General features: G+C 37.5%; 1 protein-coding gene across 2 annotated transcripts in view; it reads left to right on the plus strand.

Annotated features, from left to right (window-relative positions):
• The first annotated feature begins 388 nt into the window (after positions 1-388).
• The window catches only part of LRRC9 (leucine rich repeat containing 9), a 118,128-nt gene continuing 103,833 nt past the window's right edge, over positions 389-14,683 (plus strand). For both annotated transcript variants that reach the window (XM_034643379.1, XM_034643380.1), the window contains exons 1-6: positions 389-656; positions 8,976-9,056; positions 9,320-9,538; positions 11,032-11,172; positions 11,715-11,778; positions 12,085-12,155. In XM_034643379.1, coding sequence (XP_034499270.1) covers positions 9,009-9,056; positions 9,320-9,538; positions 11,032-11,172; positions 11,715-11,778; positions 12,085-12,155 — 543 coding nt within the window. In that variant the 5' untranslated portion in view covers positions 389-656; positions 8,976-9,008. The remainder of the gene's footprint in view (positions 657-8,975; positions 9,057-9,319; positions 9,539-11,031; positions 11,173-11,714; positions 11,779-12,084; positions 12,156-14,683) is intronic.

The following is a 14,683-nucleotide window of genomic DNA, read 5'->3' on the forward strand; positions in this document are numbered from 1 at the left end:
TCCTTCGATTCGGCTCGTCGGCGCTCGGCTCAGGCGGAGGTCAGCTACATTCCCGGGGATCGGAGGCCACGCCAGGGGATAGGGGCCTGTCCTGGCTCTCCGGTCGCCTTATGACATCACAGCGCCATGACTGAGATTCAAGTCCAGGGAGACTCCAGACTTCCAGGCCCCAAGGGTCAAAGGCTTTCAATGGGAAAGAGCCAGGACTGGAGGAGGCCATGCGACTAGATCCCTGCCACTATGCCCACAACTCGGTGCTTCCAGTCCGGCTTCCTGATCCAGCGAAAGCAGGCGAAAAGATGCGCGCTGGCACAAAGAAAGCCTCGCGCGAGAAGCTCCCCATCATTTCCCAGCAGCACCAGCGGGGTCTTCCGGGTGGACCCCTACCTCTGCTGATTGGTTGGAGGTTGCCGCCACGTGACCCAGAAACGGATTCGGCCGCTGCTTTCCCCGCCTCTGTTGTCCCCCTCCCCACTCCAAGGTCGCGGGAGGGGGAGGCCAGGTTTCCTAGGCAACCGGAGCTGGTAAAGTATACACACCAGGCCCCGGATTAGAGAGGGTGTCGTGCCTGCTGTTGCAAAACAGGGATTGAGAGGTCGGAGTGGACTCTGGTCTGTCTCGGATTGCCTTGGAATCCATCATCTTTCTGGGATAAGGTGAGTGTGTCACTTTGCGGCCTTCGGGCCTACATCACCTGCCTGCAGGCCCCAGGAGTCTTTGTTCTCCTCTCCTCCCTCTCGGCCCGCCCCCGAGAGGAAGACGGGAGAGAAGCAACGCTGAGGTCAAAGGACCCCCCCGTAATGGCGCAGTGGAGATGATGATAATGAGACAGTGACGTGTCTTTATTGGAGGCCATCAGGGTGACCAGAGCAAAGGTTAAGAAGAGGAAGAAAGGGAAGGTGGCCCACAGTCACCTGTGCAGCCTCTCCTGCACACATTAAGGTACAGAACTGAGAAAACCAGATGTTCCTTGGCCAAATTGGATACTGCTTACCTAGTGCCAGAAGGGCGTTCTTCGGGCCGATCAGTGCTAAAAGATGGATTCTGATCTCTTTATACCCAAGGGAGGAGACAGTTTGATCATACAGGGTTTCTACTTTGTACAAAAGAAATTTGATTTTCTCAGAATAGTACCCTGCCCAGCTCTCCTGGCAGACAGAAACATGGTGCTTTACACTCTAATTATTATTATACTCTGGTCATGTACAGCAAGCATTTACATATTATTACATATATTCCAAGTTATACCATATAGAACTCTGTAGCAAGACAACTAATTCAAACTACTTGACTAATTTTATGGAACACCAAGCGTCAGGCACAGTGATAGGCTCATTGTCTTTGCCTTCAATTACCATGTAGCCTGGTGAGGAAAGACCTGCAAGCATCACAATACAGTGGGATAGGTGCTATATATAGAACATATGCAGGCCTTAACTGGAGCCAAAGGAAGAGAATGATTACAATAACACCAGAGAGAATTAAAATCTTCACAAAGAAGACCTTGATTTAAATCTTTAAGGATGCATGGAGTATGCCATAAAGTCAAGGGAAAAAGACATTTTAGGGAAGGAAGACAGCATATGACAAAATAAAGAAATACCCCAGCCCATTCAGAGAACTATAGCTGTGGCCAGACCCTGGGGTGTTGGGAGTGTGTGGTTGATGAGCTCGACAGGTAGGCAGGAGTCAGAGTGTGGATACCATGAATACCTCCCAAGGGGAGTAGCCTAAACAGATTTACCTTTCAGGAGGCTTTCTATCACAGCAGTGTAGAAGATGGATTGGAGAGTTGTAGGAGTGTAAGGAGGGCATCCAATTAAGGTGAAGTGATGAAGGCCTGAACCAAAACAGAGGCGAACAGAATGGAGAGGAGGGGGAAAATGACAGACATTTAAGAGGTATATGCAGAAGGATTTAATGAGTGAGTGAACATGGAAGACAGTAAAAGAGTGGTTAAGAATAAGTCCTGGGTTTCTGATATGGATGATTACAAAGATGTGCCATTTACCAAGAGAAGGCATACACTCAGAGAAGCAGGCTGCCTGGGAAATATGACTTCAGTATTGAACACACTGAATTCGAGATGCCTATGACACATTCAGATACAGCTTTCCATGTGGGAAGCTGGATTTGTTGTATGGAAAAATAGGAAGATAAAGATTAGTAGTTTTTCACCAAGAAGGAAACAATTGATCAGAAAAGTAGATTTGAAATAACAAGTAAAGAGAAGCCAAGGAGAAAAAGGCAAACCAAAAAAGAAAACTCAAAGAAGGGAGTTATGAACATTGTCAAATGCCATGCCAAGGTCCAGTTAAGTTGAGAGCTGAAACATGTCCAGTGTCTTTGGCAACCAGGAGATGATTGTTGACTTTGGCAAAAGAAGCAGTAGTGGTCTGAGGTATCCCCAGTCAGGTTGCAGTGAGTTAAGAACTGAGTGGAGGTAGTCAAGTGTTGCTATAATGAATCCTCTATCTTGAGGTTTTTCTGTGAAAGTATCTAAAACATTCATTCACAGAATACAGGGTAGGACTTTTTTTTTTTTTTTTAAAGATAGGAATGATCTAACAGTCATATATGGAGAGAAGAGATACCCTAAATAAGAAAAGATGGGAATAAAAGGAGGAGGAAAATTTGACATAATCGTGTTCTGAAAGAGACTGAAGACAATGGGATCAGTACACACATTTTAGACAAGAGAAAGAATACTTTTACTAAGACAGGAGTCAGGAAGGAAAAGAAATACATTTTTAGGAGGAAAGGGAATTTAAGGAATGAATATCTGATGGTATCACTGTTCTCTGTTAAGATAGGGACAAGATCATCCACAGAGGAGGGGTGGGAGGGAGAACTTGAACTGATAGAAGGTTAGAATAGTCTCTATGTCATGAATCCCAGAGCTGTATCTCTAGCCCTACTCTTCCTAGGAGAGGAAGTCAAAGAGGAAAATGTAAAATGTCTGTTATTGAAGATCCAGGTGAAGTTAGAGGCCATGCACTTGCAGTGACTTCAGCTCTGTGCTGGTTATGGGAAATCATCCAGCAGCACTCCAGAGTAGAGAGGGAAAGGAAGGGATTGAATCAATCCGAGATTTGAGATTTGAAGGGTAAAAGCTATAGAAGCTCCTGGTGGCTCCTGGTTCTGTGAAGGAATTAAAGAAGACCTGTAGTCTCTTAGATGGTCAGGCCCTGAAAAGAACTTTCCCAAAGTGGAGGTGAATGAGTGCAAGCTGGCCAACGGGACACACCTCTTGATGGAATCAGAAGCTTCAGCTGGAAGCCCTGGGCCCACTTGTGACTGGAGGAAGGATAGGAGGCTTGTAAGTAGCAGGGAGGTTCAGGCTCTTCATCATTCAGATGTAGTTATACAAGTTATAGAATTGAAGATTTTTAAATTATATTTTGTTTTATTAATTAACAGTTAAATTAGAGCAGATTTTTTCCTAAATAAGATGAAGGGGGAAGTGAGGTTCTTACCCAAAACATGCATATTTCTCTGTTAAGACAAAGTAGTCTCCTTGGATAAATGGCAAGCTATACCTTTTTCTCAAGAAGACTGAATACTGTGAAGATGGAAGTTCTCTCTAAATTAAGCTTTTCAATGGAATCTCAAAAACCCAAGTGAATTTTTAAACACTAAATATGAAATTGTCATAAATTTTATTTGGAAAAATAAATGTGAAAGAATAGCCAAGAAATTTTTTAAAATTTGAGGTGGAAATTAATGTAAGAGGTGGGAATTAATATAAATTACAGTAATTAAAACAGGATGATACTATAGGAAAAGACAGAGCTAAGGAAGAACACAGGTTGGAAAGTCCAAAATTAGGCTCAAATATATGTGATAATTTAGTGAATAATAAAGGGAACAGTTAATTTCTTTTGGAATAGACATCTTGGATATAGACTAGATAACCTGGATCCCCACTTGGTGACTTTGGATGTACCGAGGACAGGCCTTGTTCCTTGTGTGGTAGTTGGAAGGCAGGCTTTCCTTTTAATGTTTACAGACATTAAACCAGAATGTAGGGGCTTCTTTTCTGATGAGAAGTGGTGGTACAAAGCCCTCCTTTACTTAGTATAGCATCTGAATAAGCCTAGGGAGGAAAGACTGTGGCCTGCATCTATGTATGGGCCTCTGATGGAGTATCTAAATCCTTTCAAGTTGTTCCTTGCAAAGTGCTCCCCTGACTGGCCACTCCTCAGCCTGTGCTATAATATCTTGGGGGTACCCAAGAATGGGGTAAGAGACAGTTGCTGATGGCAAGCAAAGAAAGAAAGATCAGTATTACCTTCAACATAGGTCCATCATGTATCTACTTCTCACTATCACCACTATCACCACACTACTCCAAGCACCATCCTCTCTAACTTATGTTACTACAACTGTCCCTTAATTGGTCTCCTTGCATCTACCTTAGACCCCCTATAGTCTACTTTCAACAGATCCTTTGAGAGTGATCCGTTTCAAAACTTAAGACAGATCCTATTACTCCGCCCCTCAAAATCCTCATAGAGCTTTCCATCTTACTCATAATAATAAAATCTAAAATCCTCAGAAGGACCTACAAATCACAAGCTAGCACATGATTTGGCCCTGCACTACCTCTCTGATGTCACATCCTACTGGTCTCCATTTCCTAGCTGTGCTCTAGCCATATCATTTCCTTGCTATTCTGCAAGCATGCCAAGTATCCTTTCACCCTATTTTCTTTGCATGTGCTCTTCCCTCTGCCTGCATGCATTTTCCCCAGATTTATTCATAGCCTACACTCCCTCATTTCCTTCAGCTCTTTGCCTAGATGGTACCTTATTGGAGAAGTCTTTTCTTTCCTTTTACCCCTATCATAGTTATATCAGTGTATTAACACATATATTAATGAATGAGTGAATGAATTAGTAGAGATTCCAGGATAATTTTCTGGCTATATTTTTCTTTGTGGTGTTAGCCAGAGCCCCTCCTCTCCTCAACTCAGCAAGGTCAGACTGCATCTCCAGTTTACAAAGCCTGAGATCTGATACAGATCTCACAGTCCTTTGATTTGGTTCCCTTGGATGGTTCATTGCTGTTCCAAGTTTGGGGAATTTTTAGGACAGTTTTGTAAAACTTCTTTCCTTGGTACCTTGAATTTGCGGCTGGTTTGTACTGATGGGCTTTTATCTCAGTCTCATGCTGTCTACTTCATTTCCATTCAAAAGACCTTTGTCTAATAAAATACCAGGAATAAACTTAACAAAAGAGGTGAAAGACCTGTACTCTGAAAACTATGAAACATTGATGAAAGAAATTAAAGACAACACAAAGAAATGGAAAGATATTCCATGCTTATGGATTGGAAGAACAAATACTGTTTAAATGTCTATACTAACCAAAGCAATCTACACTAAGTTTAATGCAATCCCCGTCAACAACCAACAGCAATTTTCACAGAGGTATCACAACTCAGACTTCAAGTTATGTTACAAAGCTGTAGTAATCAAAACAGTATGGTATGGGCACAAAAACAGACACATAGATCAATGAAACAGAATAAAAAACCCAGGAATATACCCACAATTGTATGGTTAATTAAGCTTCAACAAAGGAGGCAAGAATATGCAATGGGAAAATCTCTTCAACAAATGGTGTTGAGAAAACCCGACAGCCACATGCTAAAGAATGAAACTGGACCACGTTCTTATACCACACACAGAAATAAATTCAAAATGCATTAAAGACCTAAATGTGAGACCTGAAACCATAAAAATCCTAGAAAAGAGCACAAGTAGTAATTTCTCTGACATTGATTGTAGCAACATCTTTCTAAATATGTCTCCTGAGGCAAGAGAAACAAAAGCAAAAGTAAACTATTGGAACTAAAAATAAAAACTTCTGCACAGCAAAGGAAACAATCGGCAAAACTAAAAGAGAACCTACTGAATGGGAGAAGATATTTGCTAACAACATATCTGATAAAGGGTTAGTATCCAAAATATTATCATACCAAAAAACCAAATAATCCAATTAAAAATGGGCAGAAAACATGAACAGACATTTCTCCAAAGAAGACATACAGATGGCCAAAAGACACATGAAAAGATGCTCAACATCACTCATCAGGGAAATGCAAGTCAGACCTACAATGAAATATCACCTCACACCAGAATGGCTAAAATAAAAAAACACAAGAAACAACAGGTGTTGGCAAGGATACGGAGAAATAGGAACCCTCATGCAGTGCTGGTGGGATGCAAACTTGTGCAGCCACTGTGGAAAACAGTATGGCGGTTCCTCAAAAAATTAAAAATAGCTATGATATTTTTAGCAACTACCCTGTGATACAGTAGATGCACTACTGGATATTTACCCAAAGAATAGGAAAACACTAATTTGAAGGGATATATGTACCCCTATGTTTACTGCAGCATTATTTGTAATAGCCAGACTGTGGAAGAATCCCAAGCATCCATCAATAGATGCATGGATAAAGAAGAGGTGATATATATATATACACACACATACATATAGGAATATATATACATACATATATATAATATTCAGCCAAAAAAAAGAAGAAAATATTGCCATTTGCAACAATATGGATGGATCTAAAGAGTATAATGCTAAGTGAAATAAATCAGTCAGAGAAAGACAAATCCATATGATTTCACTCGTATGTGGAATTTAAGAAACAAATGAACAAAGGGAAAAAAAGAGAGAGACAAACCAAAAAAACAGAACAAATAGATGGTTACCAGAGGGGAGGTGGGTGGATGGGTAAAATAGGCAAAGGGGATTAAAAGTACACTTATCAATATGAACACTGCATAATATATAGAATTGTTGATCACTATATTGTACACTTGAAACTAATTTATCACTGTTAACTATACTGGTATTTAAATAAAAACAACAACAAAATACCTTTCTCAACATCTCTGGCACTTAATGCTCTTTTTCTAGCACTGCTACTTCTTTTCTTATTTTCATATTTCCCTAGTCATTCTAGTGGGATTTGGGGAGAGAAGGTAGGTAGATACACAGACACAAGTCACCATCTTTTTTTTTCTTAAAATTTTAATTTATGTGTACACATTACATGTATATAGTTTTGCATGAACGAATGAAAGTGAGCATATACTTTTAAATAAATATTTAAGTAAAATTTCATTTTAAGTATAACATATATATAGAAATCACACAAATCTTAAGATATCCAATTTTATTTTCTCAAAGTGAATGCATTCCTTTAACCAGCACACAGATCACGAAATACATCTTCATCAGCACTCTGGAGCCCCTCTGTACCTCCTCGTTACTCACCCCTGAGAGGTAACCACTATCCTGACTTCTTCTAACACCATAGCTTGGTTTGTCTTCAAATTTTATGTGAACAGAGCCACACAGTATAAACCTCACTGTGTGTGTGTGTCTTCCTTTGCTCAGCCTGTGTTTGTGGGAGTGATCCATGTTGTATACAACAATAGTTTTTTCCTTATTCCACTTCTAGGTATAAATTCAGACTAAATGTCTTGCATGATAATGTCTTGCATGGGAAAACTTGTTCAGGGAACCCACTATTTAGCTCTACACTGGAGATATTCCAAATGTCTACTAACAGTAGAATGAATAAATGGTTTATGTATTCATACTATACAATACTAAACATGCTTTTAAAAAGTTTTTTTTTCTTTTCCATTTTTACCTGGATCTATCCCTATCCAACCTCTCATGCCTATTATGACCACACTAGCTTTCACCGGCATCCAAGGTAACTCATGTTAACAATTTAGTGTGTATCTTCACGTATTTTCTCCTTACATAATCATACACACACGTATACATATATACACATATATACACAGATGTACACCCATACATAACTACAAGGAAATTGTAAAAAGTGCAATCACAGTATACATCATACCTACATTTTGCTTTGTCATACCTACATGTTGCTGGAAATCTAATAAGCACCATTAGTATGTATTATTTCATTTGGAATATGAGATAATGCTACAATAATTTTTTATCAGTAGGAAAAGTACATTCTTAGTTTTTTTTCAGACACTTTTGTATGATATTTTCCAAAGCACTTCTAAATCTATGATTATAGGATGTGACAATATTACCCATTAATCGGTTGTTACTAACTCTATGATGTTACTGTTAGCCTCGCTTATATGTAAGAAATGATGATCGTATACAACTAAGAAATATCACGAGATATGAACAGGAGGTAAAACAAGAAGTTTAACGTTTCTTTCACCTTGTTTTTTAAATTAAAGGTCAATGTCTGGATCCCAATGAAAATACTAAAACCTAGATTCTTATATTTTAAAAATAATATATGTCTGGAATAATATAATGAATATATTAAAAATTACCAAAAAATTGGGTTTTTATTACAGCTACTTAGGTATTAAGCGTTCATATCATCTAAAATGAAAATATTGGCTAATTCATTTTAATAAATATTTATTACCATGCCAGGTATGTTACAAAACCCGGAGGTTTCTTTTCTTTGCTGGTACACTTAGAGAGCTATGTTCAGTTTTGGACACAACAGTATAATAGGAAGGATGAACTGTAGCCTGTTCAAAGAAGAGAAACAGTTATCTCCAGTGAGAAAACTAAAAGAGATGAATTGGTCAGTGAGGTAAAGTTGTAGACGAGAGATGACCATGTTCTTCAAGTATGAAAGGCTTACGGTGTGGAAGAAAAATACTCATTTTATTTGAAGTCAGGAGGTAGAATAACAATGCAGTGGAGTTATGGAGAGACAGAATTAAATTCAGAATAAAAAAATGATTTTCTAACAGAAAACTTAAGAAATGGAATGGACTGTCTTGGGGCCCAGACAGATAGTATTATACTGTGTGAAAATTTCAGGCCACATGTGGGTAATTCCACCTAAGTAGCTTTAAGACCCCTTCAACTTGGAATAACATGACTCTAGAATTTATTTTATTTCAACTTTTCATTTTCCTTAATAGATATATTATTATGACCTTTATTTTTAATGGAAGATGATTGAATGTGAAAACCTAAACCACGAAGAAATAATTAAGGAACTGGTGAGTCAAAGCCAAATTTCTTTTCAATTACATTTGCAAGAATATTAAATGGAACATTTTTACACTCCTTTCTGGAGCTTACCTAGATTTCTTCTACCCCATGACCTTTGGAAGTAGAGAAAAATCATTATTATGGTATAACTTTCCTTCTTATAAGTTAAAAATGGCATCAGTGCAATTGACAGTTTATAATTTCTAATGGCAAAATAATTTTAAAATTATTTTAAATATATAATAACCCAATTTCTTTTTTTTTGAAACAGTGTTTATGCAATGGTTTGTCTTATGAGATGGTTGGACAAGAACGATCAGATACTTCAAAACTGGAGATGTTTTTCTCAGGGTATCCGCGTATAGTTGGATTATCATTATTTCCTAATTTAACAAGTCTCACAATTGTTGCTCAAGATATAAAAGAAATTTCAGGGCTAGAAACTTGTTTACAGCTTAAAGAACTCTGGATTGCCGAATGCTGCATAGAGGTAAGCATAAGCATAACGGTACATGAAGTATTTTATGCTGAATTCTTTGGCTTCGGAAAAACAGTTCCTTGAAATACATGCATGAGTCATGAATCAAAACAGATGAATGGGAAGGGGCATACGTGATGAATTAAAATAAAACCCTTTACCCAGTAAAACAAAGCAAACAAAACAGATAAATGGGTAAAATACAGAAATAGATTTCTACAAAGGAGAAAATAGAAATGAATCAAAATACAGACATATTCTACTTTTTGGCAATCAGATCATATCAAATAATGCCCAGTATTGCTTAGTAGTAAATTGGTTTAAATTGGTTTACTTAGTCACTATTGCTTGTGTGAAAATTGTAACATCTAAGGGTGCCTGACTGACTCAGTGGAGCATGCAACTCTTGATCTTGAGGTTGTGAGTTCAAGCCCATGTTGGGTGCAGAGATTACTTAAAAATAAAATCTTTAAAAAAAAAAAAAAGAAAATTGTAACATCTGTAGTGAAGAGCAAGACTGCAAAATGTACCATGAGTCAAGGAAAGGTGCATACCTTTTGACTCTGAAATCCCTAATTCTAAGATTTTATCCTAGAGGAGTAATTCAACAGCAGAAAACACTATAAAGTTATTTGTTGCATATTATTTATAATAGTTAAAAATTTGAAAAAAATATTTCACACATACAGGTATTTTTAAGAATGTTATTATAACTTATGTAATATATTGTAATTATGAAATATTATTATTTGAATGATTATGAAAACATTTTTTTTTTTTTAAGATTTTATTTATTTATTCGACAGAGATAGAGACAGCCAGCGAGAGAGGGAACACAAGCAGGGGGAGTGGGAGAGGAAGAAGCAGGCTCATAGCAGAGGAGCCTGATGTGGGGCTTGATCCCACAACGCTGGGATCACGCCCTGAGCCGAAGGCAGACGCTTAACCACTGTGCCACCCAGGCGCCCCTATGAAAACATTTTAGATGGTTTAAGTTTAAAAAAATCCATAAAATTATGTAGGTATTATGATTATAATACAAAAATATAGAGTTGATTACAATTTTAAAAGAATATGAACATTGAAAATAGTTATATTTTGGTGGAGAGATTACATGTTTTTTTCTTTTAAAATGTTTAGTTCATTTTGAGGCTCTTGGGTGGCTCAAATGGTTGTGTCCAACTCTTGATTTTGGCTCAAATCATTATCTCAGGGTCATGAGATGGAGCCCTGCCTCAGGCTCCGAGCTCAGAGTGGAGTCTGCTTGAGATTCTCTCTCTTCTTCTCCCTCTATCCCTCCCCCCACTCATGTGCATGTGCTGTCTGTCTCTCTCTCTCTAAAATAAATAAATTAAAATCTTTAAAATATTTAGTTCATTTTGTTGGATACAGATTTTGCAATAAAATGTGATTTTAAAAAGATAATGTACTTATAATCTACTGTATTAAAAGGATAATACCAAAACATAAGCTAACGCTATTCAGTATCCTTTTTTTTTTTACAGAAAATTGGAGGTCTTCAAGAATGTAGAAATTTAGAAAAACTGTATTTATATTATAATAAAATTTCCAAAATAGAAAATTTAGAGAAATTATTCAGATTGGAGGTTCTCTGGCTGAACCACAATACAATTAAAAATATTGAGGTAAGATAATTTCAATAATTTATATGAAAATTCAGTTACCCCTGTGGAGTTTTAACCGTAATGTCCAAGATCATATTATGGACATATTTATGACTAGCTTAATTATAGTTAAGAAAAATTAACATGTATACAGCATTTATAATGTGTAGAAAACTTCATATACAATGTTTTCTTTACTCTTCCCACCAAGCCTGGGAGGTAGGGTATTATTTCTTCCTTCAAAGTTAAAAATAGAAGATTTAGAGAAGTTATATATATAACTTGCCAAAGATTATAAACACACTCTGGTGTGTTTTTCTTCCTACTCATCTTCCTCCTTTCCTCTCCCCTCCCCTCCCTTCCCTGTTCCCTCTTCTTCTAATTCTCTCCACGTTCCAGAGAAACTAAGATGACTGCATTAAGGCAACCACTTAATCCTGTGCTTGTGAAGTACATAGCACCCAGTGCTCAGAACACTTGGAGAACAAACCAGATTGATCAGATCACTTATAAATATATATTTTACTGACTTCTTCTAAATGATATATTGTCTAAATTTTTAGGGCTTACAGACTTTGAAGAATTTAAATGACCTCAACCTTGCCGGAAATCTAATAAGCAGCATTGGTATGTATTATTTCATTTGGAATATGAGATAATGCTACAATAATTTTTTATCAGTAGGAAAAGTACATTCTTAGTTTTTTTTCAGACTCTTTTGTATGATATTTTGCAAAGCATTTCTAAATCTATGATTATAGGATGTGACAATATTACCCATTAATCGGTTGTTACTAACTCTACGATGTTACTGTTAGCCTCGCTTACATGTAAGAAATAATGATCATATACAACTAAGAAATATTATGAGATATGAACAGGAGGTAAATCAAGAAATTTAACTTTTCTTTTACCTTGTTTTTTAAATTAAAGGTCGATGTCTGGATCCCAATGAACAATTGGAAAGATTAAACCTTTCTGGTAACCAAATATGTTCTTTCAAGGTATGTTTAAGTGGAACAGTCTATTTTTATTTACCAACTTGGTTCATGAACCATCTTATTGCAGAAAATGTACTAAATAGTTCTCTTTTAAAGAACAATTTGGGGCGCCTGGGTGGCTTACCTCAGGTCATGATCCCAGGGCCCTGGGATTGAGTCCTGCATCGGGCTCCCTGCTCAGCGGGGAGCCTGCTTCTCCCCCTCCCACTCCCCCTGCTTGTGTTCTCTCTTTCTCTGTCAAATAAATAAATAAAAACTTTTAAAAAAATTTTAAAAAAGAACAATTTAATTATTTTGGACTATTCAATATTCTAAGAAATTTTAGAGGCAGCTGATTAAGTTGGCCCTAATGATCTGATGCTATTAAAACCAAACAAGAAACTATTTACTTGGCTTAGTTTTCCTCTGATCTTTCTGGCTACGCCTCTGGTTTTTCATCTTCTCCCAGCATCTAAAGTAGACTGTTTGAGGTTAGTCCCAGGATCTTTTCTCATTACTATCTGCATTCATTCTCTAAATAATCTCATCATCTTATGACTTTAAATACATTTTATTCATTTATGACTCCTAACTTTCCACTTTTCCTTACAGCTATTTCTATTTCTACTTTCCCGTGTAACTCCTCAGAACTATAGGTATCTCCTGTTCTAATTCAGACTGATTTCCTTTGCACTGAACCTTTTTCTCCTGCAGCCTTCTCCACCTCTCTAAACGGCATCTCCATTTTTCTAATAACTTAAGCCAAAATCTTTACGGTCATTTTTTTTTACTCCTCTTATCCTTCATAACCCATATCCAATCCATTGGCAATTTCTATTGGCTCTACCTTCAGATATGTCCCGTTTGACCATTTTTTACCACCTAGATCTCTACTAACCTGGTTCAAGATACCTTCATCTCTAACCTGCATTTTGGAAAGAAAAAAAGGGAAAAAAAGCCTCCAAACAGGTCTCTCTGTGCTTATCCTTTCACTACTATCAGTCTGTTTTCTACACAGCAAACTTCTCCTTCAAAAACTATGCCAGATCAAATCACTTTTCTGCTCAAAACTCTCCCTTGGCTTCTCATCTCTTTCAAAGAAAAATCCGATTCCTACAATGGCCCACAAGACTCTGTATAATCTAGTTTCCCCCACACTGTATCTCTGACCACAGCTTCTACCACTTTCCCCTTTGTTTACTCCATTCCAGCCACTCTGGTCTCCTCACTGGTCCTTGAATATAGCTAGTGCTCTCATCTTGGGGCCTTTGCACTTGCTGGGATATTCTTCCCCAAATATCTTCATGGCTTATCTCCTCATTTCTTTCAGGATTTTGTTCAGATGTTATGTTCTTAGTGACACCTTTCCTGGCCAGTTTAGTTAAAATAGCAATAACCCCTACTACCCTCCATAACCCAAAAGCATTCCCATCACTCTTTCCTTGTTTTTCCTTCTTGGCACTTATTCTCATCCCTTACTAGAATACAAGCTCCATGAGTGCAGGAACCTTGCCTGTTTTGTTCATTGCTGTATCCACAATGTTTAAAACAGTATTTGACATGTAAAGTCTCAATACACTTTTGAATGAAAGAGAGGAAAACAAAAAGACAATGTTTATGGCATATAATGTAGGTGAAAACATATGACATTTATAATTTTGACAGTGTCAAATTGAAAGTGCATACTCAAACACTTCCTCTAGACAACAATGAAGAATGATGAATAAATTCACTATAAAAATAATTTTGAATTGATCATTATTAAAATACACATTCTCTTACTCAGAGAAGAATATTAGACACCAAAAAGCTATAGAATGAGGCAGAATGTTATAAACACTTTAACCAGAAGTTTTAAAAACATAAAATTGGTCAAATTCAAGAGGAAATATTTGGTGTGAACACTGAGAGGCTGATAGAATTTCTACAGGCCATTGGAGGAGGATCTTCTACAGTGCAGTGGGAGGGACTCTTGGGGTCATGAGTTCATGCCCCACATTGGCATAGAGATTACTGAAAAAATACATATATATTTGTATCTACATAAACATGTGCCATGGGAAATAGGCATTCTAAGATGAGGAGAACAATATGCATGAAGACATGGTGGTAAGAAATCAAGGCATATATTTGAGAACATCAGCAGAAGAAAGCAGAGGGAACTATGAAAGATAAATTTGGAATGCTGTGGGAGGTAATTTTTAAGCTAACTTATGAGACATGAGTAGGACGTGTCTAGGGAAAGAGCATTCCAGGCAAAGTGTGAAGGACCTAAGTAGGGGGGAAAGAGCATGGTAAATTCAAGAAACTAGAAATCTGTGGCTGGAACAGAGTGAGGGAGAGAATCAAGTTGAAGCTGAAGAAGATATGTACACAGTGCTGTGAGAATAAGGTTTTGTCCTACCAAGAAGCCACATAGAAGTTTATCTTACCCTGCCTAGCATGTGGTGCTTCATTCAGCCTTGTGGGGTGGAAGAGCATAGCTGCATAGAAAGATCTGTCACTTCCAGCACTGCCACAAGCCAGAGGCAGCATTGTACTGTGGTAACATG

The sequence above is a fragment of the Ailuropoda melanoleuca genome, chromosome 14 (genome assembly GCF_002007445.2).
Source record: "Ailuropoda melanoleuca isolate Jingjing chromosome 14, ASM200744v2, whole genome shotgun sequence".
Classification (NCBI taxonomy): Eukaryota; Metazoa; Chordata; class Mammalia; order Carnivora; family Ursidae; genus Ailuropoda; species Ailuropoda melanoleuca.